This window comes from Miscanthus floridulus, chromosome 17, assembly GCF_019320115.1.
Source record: "Miscanthus floridulus cultivar M001 chromosome 17, ASM1932011v1, whole genome shotgun sequence".
Classification (NCBI taxonomy): Eukaryota; Viridiplantae; Streptophyta; class Magnoliopsida; order Poales; family Poaceae; genus Miscanthus; species Miscanthus floridulus.
Genome location: NC_089596.1, coordinates 41,872,036 through 41,885,199, shown reverse-complemented (window position 1 = coordinate 41,885,199; position 13,164 = coordinate 41,872,036). Strand labels below are relative to the sequence as shown.

Here is a 13,164-nt window from a genome sequence, read left to right as displayed (position 1 = left end):
CAGATCTCCAACGCAATTAAGCAGATCCTTCCAGCTTGTCGTGTGCCGACGCATTTTCGTGCCGACAGGAGAAAAGAATTGTTTTCTTTTTTTTTCAAACCCATTTCAAAATCCAGTTCAAACCAATTTGAATTCTTTTGAACCTCTAATCAAACCAATCAACATAGAACAAATATACACCAGCATGTATGCACAAACATGTGATGATTTTATATTTGATTTTTAAATTCTATTAAAATTATTATTTCTCTAGGTTAAATGCTCACAAAAATACAAAAAATAATTCAAATTCACCTATTTAAAATGTGACAAATTTTAAGGTGTTACAACATGTAACTAAACTCAGATCTCAAGAGAACTTAACATAAACAGGGAATATGTGTTTTCTGCTCGCGCCTGTACAACGAATGCACCTTTTCATGTGGCAAAACTTCTGGTCCAAAAGCAAAACCTCGCGCAACTCGAAAGAGAAATACATCACTACAGTACATGAGGATGCACAAGTTTCCCAGACATCTTTCAATTGCAGCACCTGACAATAACAGCTTGCACGGCTCGTCCATGATGGACATCTATAGCTATTTTATCTAAATCATGGATTATAGCTGTACATACACAGCTGTTACAATTAAGTACTACTCATTGGTAAGTAGGTGTAGTGCATTCCTGGCAAAATTTGGGACATTGGGTACGTCCTCATCCAAGTCAAACTCAACCAAAATGAAGCCACTTGAATCAGAGATAGACATGATGCCTCAAAATATGTTGGTTTTGGGGTGGATGCGCATCCAATTAATCTGATGAACTCTACGACCTGCAATACCTTGAACTTTGTTGGTGAATTCCTGGCAATATTGTCCACCTTATGTTCATAGATCTTTCCATTTTTATCCAACTTATACTCTGAGGTGACATCAAAGCGACCATTGCCCTCCCACGGAACTCTAGGGATGCCATTGACAATCCATCGGACCATGATTACATTCTCTACAGGCTGCCATATGCTGACAATGTCAATCCATGCTGCCTTGAAAAAAATTTGGCCAGTAAACCGCAGTACCCAAAATATTCTTTTGTAATCACTGACGCCTGTGAAACTATTGAGAGGATCTTTGAAGATAATATCATCTCTGGCAAGAGTAAACGATATGTTAGGACAGAAAAGGTATTGAACAATAAGCCTGCAGAGATGAATATGCCAGATTATATTAAAATCTACACGGGTGCCATAATTAACTATTACAAAATACTGGGAGAGCCCAAAAAATTGCCAAAATGTTTCTGCAACAGCTAAGTCGGTGAGAACCATAACCCATACTCCTCTGAGTGCCATAGCTGACGAAACTATACATGCTAGCAATTTATGCTATGACAACATTAACAAGATTCATAGTAATGGTATGGAACTAACTATACATGTACCAGGAATAGGTAGCCCGGCTCTGGCAGTAGCACATTGTGGGAAGAGCAGCAGCACAAGATAAGATAGTTTAAGTTTAATCTGGTAGTTTGATAGGAAGTTAAGAGTTTGAGACTTTAGATTCAGTGTCTGAATATCTTTGGTAGTTGGTTTCTGTATATTCAAATATTAGGGCTGACTCTACATAAGCTATAGCATGTCATCTCAGAAATTAAGCACGCAATGCCATCTCCCTACAACCCTTTGTATCTATCTCTGCTTTTGCCCATGCCAAATTCTCATTCTTCTCTGCCACGAGCCCCATTTCTACAAGTGCCGGCTGCTCTGTTAATTCTCCCCTCTTGCTCTGCTCCATTCTACTTGTTGCAGAGCCATGTATTCTCAAGGCACACAACAATTTGGTATCCCAGTTGCTCAGAAAGGCACACAACAATTTGGTATCAGAGTCTCACCATGGCTGCTGTTGCCGACAAGATCAACAATAGAATTTCCACTCTTGTGATGAAATCACACAAAACTTTCCCTCAACAAAAGGAGAATTTCCAGAGGATGAGTACAGTGGCACTGTGTTAAGTTGTCTTGATGGCGCTCCTTAAGTTGCATGGTCTGTTACTTTACCATGGAAAAGGATGTTTTATTCAAAGTTGTCTACTTGTATACCTGAAACTTATCACATGGCATGGCTTCAGAAGAAACAGTGCTGGATGGATTTACAAGACAACAGGTGAGGAAGCAGGGTGCATAGCAAACATGGAAGAAATATGGCAGGTAACATAGGAATATGAATTCAGTAGAGATACCCCAACTTGTTTGGGACTTAAAGGCTTTGTTGTTGTTGTTGTTGTTGTTGTTGATATCGATAGGTAAGAATACAGATTTGAGAAGAGAGAATGAAAAAGAGGATGTTGTTTGTAATGTTTGCAGTAATATCCTTGGGATGTGCTTGGACAGGGAGCATAAAGTTAATTTGGATGAGTTAATGCTTAGTTCTCATGGCCCCATTGCTCTCGGTATGCCCTTCTCTGAGGAGGAGATGTGGAAAACAATTTGCGATCTGCCATCAGACAAAGCTCCAGGTCCCGACTGATTTATTGGTAGGCTCTACAAATCCTGCCGGCAGGTCATAAAAGAGAATGTTATGGCTGCTATCTCTGCGGTATGCAGTAGAAACCATGGTAATATGGGGCTGCTCAATTCAGTCTATATCATTCTTCTTCCCAAAAAAAAAGAAGAGGCCCTACATATCAAGGATTTTTGACCCATCGGTCTTGTGCATAATTTCGCTAAAGTTATCACCAAGATTCTTGCTGATCGTTTGGCTGGTTGGCTCCATGAGATGGTTTTAAAGAAGCTGGGTTTTGGTTCAATCTGGTGTGATATCCTTAGCGGGCTGCTAGCTACTTCTTCAACCAGGTGCTCTTAAATGGTGTTCCCAGGGTTTTCATCCACCATCAACAAGGAATTCGCCAGGGGGATCCCCTCTCCCCAATGCTCTTCATCCTTGTTATGGATGTTCTAAGCCACATGGGTATCTAGGGCGGCGGATGATGGTGTCTTGCAGCCCCTCTCTTCGAGGGCTCTGCAACACCGTATTTCGTTGTATGCTGACAACATTGTTACCTTCCTATAGCCTTCTGCCTTGTATATGACTATAACTCTTGACCTGCTGCAGCTTTTTGGTGAGGCCTCAGGTTTGAAGACAAATATGCAGAAGAGTAATGTGTATCCCGTCCAGTGCACAGAATCATATATCACCACTGTTCAGGAGCACCTTCCCTGTGAGCTGTTTGATCTCCCGAGCAAATATCTTGGCCTTCCTTTGTCTTTGAAAAAACTTACTAAGACAAAGTTTAGCCAACTATTGACCAGATTGCAGACCGTCTTCCAGGATGGCAAAGCTGATTTACTGACCCAGGCTGGGAGAAGAATTCTGGTTCAGTTTGTGATCACCTCTATGCTGGTTTATCTAGCTATGCCAGTGGATCTTCCCCCATGGGCGATCAAAGAGATTGACAAAATTTGGAGAAGATTCTTGTCGAGAAGAAGGAAAATAGCAAACGGTGGGCACTGTCTTGTGGCCTGGTTCAGGACTTGCAATCCCCCTGAGTGAGGCACTGCTTTTTGCAACCACAGCCACCTCATCCGGAGAGCCACAACCACCACTTGGGTCAGGATTGCAACAAACCTTGGTCATCCTTCCCTGTACATATTCATCAATGTGTCCGGGCTTTCTTCTCCATGGCGGTCTGTACCAGGTTTGAGCTGCGGTGATGGAGCTTGGCCATGAATAGAGAGGGGGCCAAATATGATTTGAAAGGAAAAATAAGCACATCATTAGAAAAATTACTAGCTTTGGGGTCCATGGCCCACTTTGGTCCTCACTAAGCTCCACCATTGTTGGGTTTCTACAAAGGATGGGGCTTCAGAACCTCTCCCCTCATCCGGGAGAATCTTCCTTTGATGACTGGTGGTCTAGAATCAACGAAGGAGTGGTTAGGCAGGTCTGGCAATGTCTCAATTCTATTATAATTCTTGTAGCCTAGACCACTTGGAATCATCATAATCGCTGTGTTTTTTATGCGGCCTCGCCAAATCTTGGGAGTATCACACTGTTGGCCATTGAGGAGATGACATTATGGGGTTTGCCAGAGGCCAACGGCATTGCTTACCTAGCTGCCTTGTCCTATGAGGGGACTTAGAGGTGTTATTTCCTCATGGTCGTGGTAGTGTTTTGTGGTGCAACATGGGCGGTCTAGTTGCACCAAGGAAGTGAGTGTGGTGCGGTGTTGGTGTATGTTTTGTAAGGGTTTCTCTACCCGGTTTTCTCTTCTTAATATAATGATATGCAGCTATCCTGCGTCTGTGTGTTCAAGAAAAAAATGATCCATTCTAAATAAACAAAATGTTTAAGATAAGATCCTGAATCTAAGTCAAACAGTATGGCAATTCATAGTCAATCTAACAGATCAGAGTTAAAGAAACTAATCAGCTGCTCCTGCAACCGCCACGATGCACCCTTAAGCAATCCCTAATAATTTAAGTTACTAAAAGAATCCTACATTTCCAAACTTCCTTCAGGAAGAATGGAGAGGATGTGCAACATAAATTCCTAGGTATTATGAGTGATGCCAAAGTGATTTCAACAAAGCTCTCCACCAAACCTGATGGGTTCAGGCTTCAGAGTTCAGACCCAAGAAAAAAGTTTGTCTTTGAATCACCTTGAACATCACATATAAGGTGCAAATCTGTTTGCTTCTGTGCGTACTCGGAATTCATAAAATTCAGGGAATAAACCTACTTATCAATAAGTAAACACAGTTACAACTCATCACAGAAAAAACATTTTAACCTAAGACATAAAAAGTGACTTCAACATAAACGAGCAAACAACTTTCCACAGACCAGAAATTTGAAAATATTGATGGAAAATTAGCATCGTCAACTTTATATCCTTCCAATCAGGATCCATGTACTTCCATAGGTTATGTTGCTTATTATTTTTTAATCTTCGACATACCTATTCAGTTAAATTATGATTACCTTTAAGAAAGAAAAAACAGTGTTGATTGCTGAAATATCATATTCATCAAGTAAGGTATAATGTGTTTTGTGCTTTTATTTATGTCATCCATAATACTTTGCATACTCAAGGTGTTACTTAGTCATTGAGTAAATGAGATCATTTTATGCCAACCTAAATGGAGTGTTACTTTTTAGGTCAGCATGTTTCTTTTTCAAGTGAAAGGATATATATTCAGTTGGTGCTCCAAAATGTGAGGGAGAAATGTGGTCTCTGTTGCTCTGCTGGAGCCCGAGGCCTCAGCAGATTGCTATCCTCTATTTCTCTTGTGTGGAAGTGAGTTGGGTTGTATGTGTTTGCTGGTTTTTCGTTTTGTCGTTCTGGTGCTGTGTGGGGGTTTTGGGATTGGTCCCTCGACCCTCCCTTTGTAACATACTGGTGGGGGGTTCAGGTTTGGTCTTTTGACCTCTCCTTTGTAGCCCCTTTTTTTTTCTTAATGAAATGACACAACTCTCCTGCGTTGTTCGAGGAAAAAAAGAGAGGCTATATATTAATTCCTGATAACACATAGTATTTCAAAGAAGATTTCCAACCTCTCCAAGTTCCCTACAACAAGAAATCGAATGAAATTTCTAGATCCAGAAATGACCAGCCATTCATCACAAGGATAAAATTTTTTGCTCTGATCCCATTTTTAATAGAATGTCTAATTATGCAATGGCTCCTTATTTGTACCTTACAGGTTACAATTTTGAATCTTGAATCGACTATATACGAACTAGAGACTAGAAACTTTAAAAGTTACAATAATAGAAATGGTCAAACATCTCAAACTTTGTATTAAAAATGTCAGTTCCATTACAAGTGTACAACCTGCTTATTGGAAGAAATAAGTTGGAAATTGTGTACTAGTTAGATGCTTACCACATTTAAATACAGCAGAATTCAAATATCACGCAACAAAGAGCCGATGTTCTACACTCACCCATGCAGGTAATGGACTGGAATTGGAAAAGATACCTAGGCTGATGGTACTTTCTAGTCTAGAACCAAATTGGGTAAAGACTGATGGGTAGCTGAAGTATGAAAATTGCGACTAAGTTAATCAAAGCAAAAATCACCATGTATAGACTAGAGACATTAGTTTCTTCAAACTTCAACAAGGGCTAGAACCAAGCATAAATTTGCCAGCAGCCAACATAGCAAGGACAGGTAACTTTCATCTACGGCTGGTTATACAGGGCCTGAAAATATCAAAACTCTTACAACCCCTTGTATCAATTAGACCTAGGAGCATCTCGACAAAGTAACCACCATTTCTTCCCTAATTCGTCTAGATGAAGTAGATGGTATTAAAGAAAACAAATTTCCTGCACCCAGTAGAACAAAAACTGAATCGAGTAATCCACCATTCACCACAATTAATAGCGACTGTCTCTGCAAGCAGCTTGAGGTAACCGAAAAGATTGAGGAAATAGAAAAAAATCGCACGAACCTGTAGACGTGGAAGTTGGGTTCCCGGTAGAACGCGACGGGGAGGTCCTCCCGCAGCGTCCGGATGGCGTCCCCCATGTTCACGTAATACTGCCCCTTAGCCTTCTCTCCGTCGTCGAAACCCTGTCGCCTTCCCTCCTCCGGATCCGGTGGAGACACCGACGGCTCGTCTGGTGCGGAGAACAGCGGCGGCGGGAGCCTCCTCTCCCGCACCGGGTCCGAGACTCTAATCACAATCTTCTCCTTCCCCACCACCCCCTTGGCCTCTTCCCCCTCCTTCACGCGGCCACCGGACGCTGCAGCATATACTGTGAATCGACCGGTGCGGCAGCTCCGGTGGACCGCGGCGGCGGCCGGGCGCCGGACGCCGGCGACGTTGGGGAGCTGGACCAGAAGGACCATGCGAGCGAGGGTGCTTTAGGGGGTGTTTGGTTACTTAGTCCAGATTTTAGTCCATGTCTCATCAAATATTTGGACACATGCATAGAGTATTAAATATAGATTAAAAAATAACTAATTACATAGATTGTGACTAATTTGCGAGACGAATTTTTTAAGCCTATTTAGTCCATGATTTGATAATGTTGTGCTACGGTAAATATATGCTAATGATGGCTTAATTAGGCTTAATAGATTCATCTCGTAAATTAGTCTACTCCTGTGTAATTAGTTTTTTAATTAGCTTATATTTAGTTCTTCTAATTAGCATCCAAATGTTCGATGTGACACGAACTAAACTTTAGTCCCTGGAACCAAACACTCCCTTACCTTTTTTCTTTTCCTTTTTCTTTTTGTTATTAGTTAGTACAAAAATAACTAAATATAAGAGACGAGAATTCCTTTTTCCTACATTAAAAGATAAAAGATGGATTCGTGGACTGCTAGAGGATATTCTTCTTCAGATGGTACATTTTGTCAATTGAAATGGTATTTCCTCTCCGGATATTCTCCACGAACTCGTGTTTCTAACGTATTGTACGGCTGATGGTCTCTTCTGCAGCTGAGCCGGCTGATAAATTCAAGTGAACAGGTTTTTATAGTTTGACCAAGATAAGAGGAAAAGGACCCATTTCATTTCAAGCATGAAATCGTGTCCAACGGTTATCCACGTGCCATTTTGGTTCTAATTCTGAGACAGGCCCGCATTTCAGAGCACTCCCTAATTTTTAGTATGGAAATAATTAAATTAATATTTTAGTATGCAAATATCTAAAAATATTAATTGGTTAGGAGCTACTTCATAAAATCTAACTGCCACCTCTAACATAAAAATGACAAAACCTTTAATCATAACTTAGTGATAAGGTTTAATTCTAATTAATTTCACTAGTTTTAGTGATTATGTGAATAATGCAGGAATATGTGAGCAAAAGATAGAGTGGATTAGGTATGTTAGGGGGTTGGTGTAAGGACCTAGATGGCTAGAGGAAGGTGAATAGCGTATAAAAATTTTCTTCTATAAAGTACAATTTTAGAGCAATGTGGTTAGTACAAGATATAACCCTAATAGCCACTACAAGCACTAGCTCTAGTTCAACCAAGCAAGCCCTACACACAAGTTTAGTAGCAATTGAATTCTATCCTAATCACTTCACCGCACAAAACAACTAGCTACACAACTACACAAGAGAGCTAAGCTAGAGACCAACTAACAACTAGTTACTACTAACAAGAATAACTAACTACTCTAGTGCTACAGCTAACACTAACTAGAGAGCTACCACTACAAGGCTACACAAGCAACAAGCACAACCCACCTCAAATATGAAAGTAAATACAATTGGTGAGCTTTTATCAAACCGGGCAAGAGAGATGAATACAATCAAATTTTCTCCCAAGGTTTGTTTGATTGCTAACAACTTAATCTTTGTTGTGGCGAGTCTCAAGATGAATGATTCGCGCACTCACTAGCATAACAAACTAGACTCACAACTTGGGTGTAGCAAGAATCATTCGGAAGAGTAATCCGACTAGCCGTGAACAATTCACTAGAGTATCCCTTCGCACTTCGCGAGGTGGGATCCAAATCTCTCACAAATCAACTTGATTGGGGGCAAAGACGGTCACCAATTTCCATCACCAATCACCGACGCTCCTAGCCAGCTTGGTGGTGGCAACCACCAAGATTAGCAGCAACACCCAAGCTTCAATGATCCACTAGTGCCACAATATGCAACTTTCAAATCCAATGCACCAGAGGTTATCCAATCTCTCACAAATGTGTTTGTAATCAACAAGAGAGAGTGGGGAGGTAAGCTCAGCTCTAGACAGATGTATGGAGTTCGAAAATGGGCCAAGGACCCCTCAAAACTGAGCACACACCTATTTATAGAAGGAGAGATGTGGCCATTATGGCCTTCCACCATAGCAGTCGAGCCCTAGCGATCCAACCACCAGGGGGTAATGGCTACTAATAGCCTCCAATGATCACTAGAGAGCTAATGCGAGATTAGTCCGATGTGTGTCATATCTGATGCCTTAATCACCAGATAAATCCAGTGTTACACAGAGAGGTCCAAAACCCCAAAACCCATCACAGACAAACGCTGTCAGCATTTGAATCTCCAGTTAACACGTGCGCTCTGCCTAGAATACACCATCCAAATAGGCTTATAGAGCATGATTTTAGAAAAAAAAAACTGATGTCATATTTTTCTGAAAACAAATTTTCTATGATTTTTAAGGTTAAATCAAATTTAATATTTTCAAATGCATTTTTTAGAAAATATATGGATTCTTTTTTTAAGAAATTATTTGTTTGACATAAAATTTAATTGGTTTTCCTCAACTATTGATAGAGTCTAATTGAACTCCTCGTGGCTAACGTGGAAGCCACATAAGACTTTTGAAGTGGCGCTTTGTCAATAAAACCCGCTTTTTAAAACTATTTAAAAAGATAATTGGATAATTTGAACCACAGTAGGGGCAAGCTAGAGACAGCTCCGGCAGCTGACGCAACATGGGACGAGCACCAGCATTGCACACGAGCAGTGGGCGACCTCTTGAAAGGGTCGAGATGGTGGACTAGAGGGGGTGAATAGTCATTTCTAAAATTAATCGCGTCGACTAATCAAAATAAGTGCGGAATTAAAACTATTGGTCTAGCCAAGACTACACCCCTCTATTTATGTTCTCTAGCGCCTTCCAAAGATACTAATTAATCAACAAAGGTGCCGGGCTAGCTAGAGCTCACCTAACCAATTCTAAGAGCAAGGTCACACAAACCTATGCCACTAGTACTTCAAGCAATGAGGGAGCTCCTACACAAGCTAGTAAGCAAAAGCACAAAACCACCTAAGCTCACTAGCAATGCTCAATAACAAGGCAACCAATGCTAAATTAGAGAGCGCAATTACTTAGCTACACAAACTAAGTAATGTGACTAACAAGGTTACACAAATCAAATTAGCCACGTAAGAGAGCTACTTCTATGCTACACAAGCAAGAAGGTAACTAGTAAGCAACACAAGCTAACTAATTACAAGAGAAACTACACAAGCACAATGTATATGAAAGTAATTATAAGCTTGTGTAACGAGGATGCAAACCAACGGGAAGAACAAGGTTGACATGGTGATTTTTCTCCCGAGGTTCACGTGTTTGCCAACACGCTACGTCCCCATTGTATCGACCGCTCACTTGGTGGTTCGGCGGCTAATTGGCATCACCCGCCAAGCCCGTACGTCGGGCACCGTAAGAACCTACCCCGAAAGTGAGGGTAGCTCAATGACACGCTCAACTAGAGTTGCTCTTCACGGCTCCTGTGGGGCGAGCACAATGCCCCTCACAAAGCTCTTCTCCGGAGCACCGCACAAGCTTCTTGCGAGCTTCGACGGAGACCACCACCAAGCCGTCTAGGAGGTGGCAACCTCCAAGAGTAACAAGCACCACCGGCTTGCAACTCGATCATGTAGTGCCACTCGATGCAACCTCACGATGCAATCGTACTAGAATTGCTCTCTCACACAATCGGATGATCACTATCAAGCATATGTGAGATGGAGGGCTTCCAAGCACTACTACACAAGCCACCAAGGCTCTAGTGTGCTCAGCTACCGGCCCAAGGCCGACCATGGCTTCTATTTATAACCCCACGAATAAATAGAGCCGTTACCCCTTCACTGGGTAAAAGTCGGGCTGACTGGACGCTCCGATCAGGTTGACCGGACGCTGGACCTCAGCATCCGATCGCTCGATGACAGCCATGTGTCACCTGCTTCAAATACAGAACGCTCGATCTCAATGGTCATATGACGACCGGACGCTGCAGCTTCAACTGACCGGACGCTGAGCCTCCAGCGTCCGGTCGTTCCAGTAAGGTTCGAGAAATGACATTTCACGACCGGACGTGTCCGGTCGATCACGATCGGACGCAGCACCAGTGTCCGGTCACTCTCCAGCTTCTACTCTGCCTACGTCACCATACGTCAGCCTTGACCGGACACACATAGCCAGCGTCCGGTCACTTCTAGAACCAGCGTCTGGTCGATTAATCGACGCTGCATGCTGCCTACCACCACTGACCAGACGCTACAACCCAGCATCCGATCACTGTGTGACCAGAGTCCGGTCCACACTGTGGGACACTGTCTTTTCTATATAGGGCACCGGTGGAGTTTCGAACCCTTGCCTCCATTCCTTCACCGAGTTGATCCACATCAACTTCTTCTCCTTTGCAAATGTGCCAACACCACCAAGTGTACACCACCATGTGTATGTGTGTTAGCATTTTCACAATCATTTTCCAACGGATTAGCCACTCAACTTGCCACGCCACTCAATCCTAGAGACGATGCAAAGTTAGATCACTCGAGTGGCACTAGATGACCGATATGCAAACAAGTTTGCCCCTCTTGATAGTACGGCCATCTATCCTAAATCCGGTCATAAACTTCTCTACACACCTATGACCAGTGAAATAAAATGCCCTAGGTTATACCTTTGCCTTGCGCATTCCATTTCATCTCCTCCAATGTCGATGCAACACATGCACCAACATGATCAACAATGATATAATCCACTTCATATCATCACGTGATCATATTGGTTCATCGATCTTGACTTCACTTGCTTTTCACCGTTGCCTTCGTCCATCGACGCCAAGTCTTACTCAAGCTTCACCACCATGCGGTCCATCGCTCCAAAGCCTCTGACTTGCCCTTCACGCTTGCAACCAGTCCATCAAGCCAAGTCTTGTCTTGATCTTCTCCACCTTGATCACATGACTCAATGTCATGTCTCATGTGCAATAAGCTCCTTCATCATCATATGTGTGAGCTTTGCAACATCTCCAAGCCATTTTCACCTTCATGGTATATGTTGCTCACACACATGTACATGTGGACTAATCACCTATGTATCTCACATAAACATAATTAGTCCACCTAGGTTGTCACTCAATTACCAAAACCACACAAGGACCTTTCAATCTCCCCCTTTTTGGTAATTGATGACAACTCTACAAAGATATAGAAATTAAGCTCTTTTGGATTCATGTTGCTTGCCCAAGCAATTTTACCATGTGAAAATGATTTTGGACAAGTAACACAAACCCGAAATGGTAGTATTAGCTCCCCCTACATATGTGCTAGAGTGTTTGTATTGAAGTTTGCACATATGCATAGATTGAAAATGTGGGAGAGTAATTACTACCGAATGATGCTAAGGTGTATAGAATAAACCTTTAAAGTATGTACCAATCGGAGTTGCACCTTTAAGTTCATCCTTAGCACCATGGTTAGCTAGATATCACTTGGAAATAAAATCACTAGATACCTTGTGAGATCAACATTAAAAGCAAGGTACTTAGCATTACTTGAAAAACATACCAAGTGTCTAGCTATCATCCTATGCATGCTAGTTATCAAATCATCATTCAAGTTCTACAACTAGCATACACCACACAAACATGCATATTGAATTTGAAAGCTTATGCAATGTAAGCAAGCACATGAATATGCACATATCAAATGCAATCAATCAAAGGTCATGAGCTTGCTCCCCCTACTTGTGTGCTTCTCTTGTCCAAGAATTTTGATCCATCTCTTTTCTTCAATGTTGCTCCCTCTTTGTCCATATCCATGTCCAACCTCTACTTCTTTGAGCTTTTATATCTTATCTCTCCCCATTGTATAATCTCAATCTCAAAGCTTTCATATCTTTGTACAATCTCTCCCCCTTTGTCATCAATTTCCATAAAAGGTGTGCTTCTCATTGATGCAAAGGTATGCATTTAGGATAGATGGTTGAGGCTTAAATCTTGCATTTTTTATGGACATCACTTGGTTGTTGGAATGACACTATTTGTAAATACCACTTGTAACTTGTACCACTTGTATCTTGTGTAGGGCTTCTTGAGATACCACATATAAGATTTTTAATCTTGAGATCAATTTGTGGGACACCTCCCCTTATGTGATAGCATAGGTCATCCATTTGATACACTTGAGCTCTTGTAGGTGAGGGGTGCATTCTTCATTTGATGATCACTTAAAGTTGAGGATCACTTGTGTAACCATCGTCTTGCATGATTGATATTATGTGTAGATGTGATATCACTTGAAAGAATCTTCTAGTATGGAACCACTTGTTGGATTTATCAATAAAAACTATTTCTTGAACATTTACTATCTTCATGAGTACCACTTATAGGATATCACTTGTAAGTTGATCTAGACATCATTTATAGATTCTTGATGAAATACTTGAGTCTAGATACCACTTGTAATAA

At 41.6% G+C, this 13,164-nt stretch overlaps 1 protein-coding gene across 1 annotated transcript; it reads right to left on the bottom strand.

The window, feature by feature from the left end:
* Window positions 1–302: 302 nt before the first annotated feature.
* Window positions 303–6,862, bottom strand: LOC136517826 (uncharacterized). The gene is made up of 2 exons (XM_066511471.1): window positions 6,436–6,862; window positions 303–1,130 (listed from the first exon to the last, which is right to left on the bottom strand). The coding sequence occupies exons 1-2, from the start codon at window positions 6,834–6,836 to the stop codon at window positions 629–631; spliced, it is 903 nt and encodes a 300-aa protein (XP_066367568.1). The 5' UTR covers window positions 6,837–6,862; the 3' UTR covers window positions 303–628.
* Window positions 6,863–13,164: the final 6,302 nt, after the last annotated feature.

Coding starts and splice junctions, on each gene's coding strand:
- LOC136517826 (XM_066511471.1), bottom strand. CDS start 6,836: ATGGTCCTTCTGGTCCAGCTCCCCAACGTCGCCGGCGTCCGGCGCCCG. Junction 1,131..6,435: donor CCCAACTTCCACGTCTACAG/GTTCGTGCGATT, acceptor TACTCTTGCCAG/AGATGATATTATCTTCAAAG.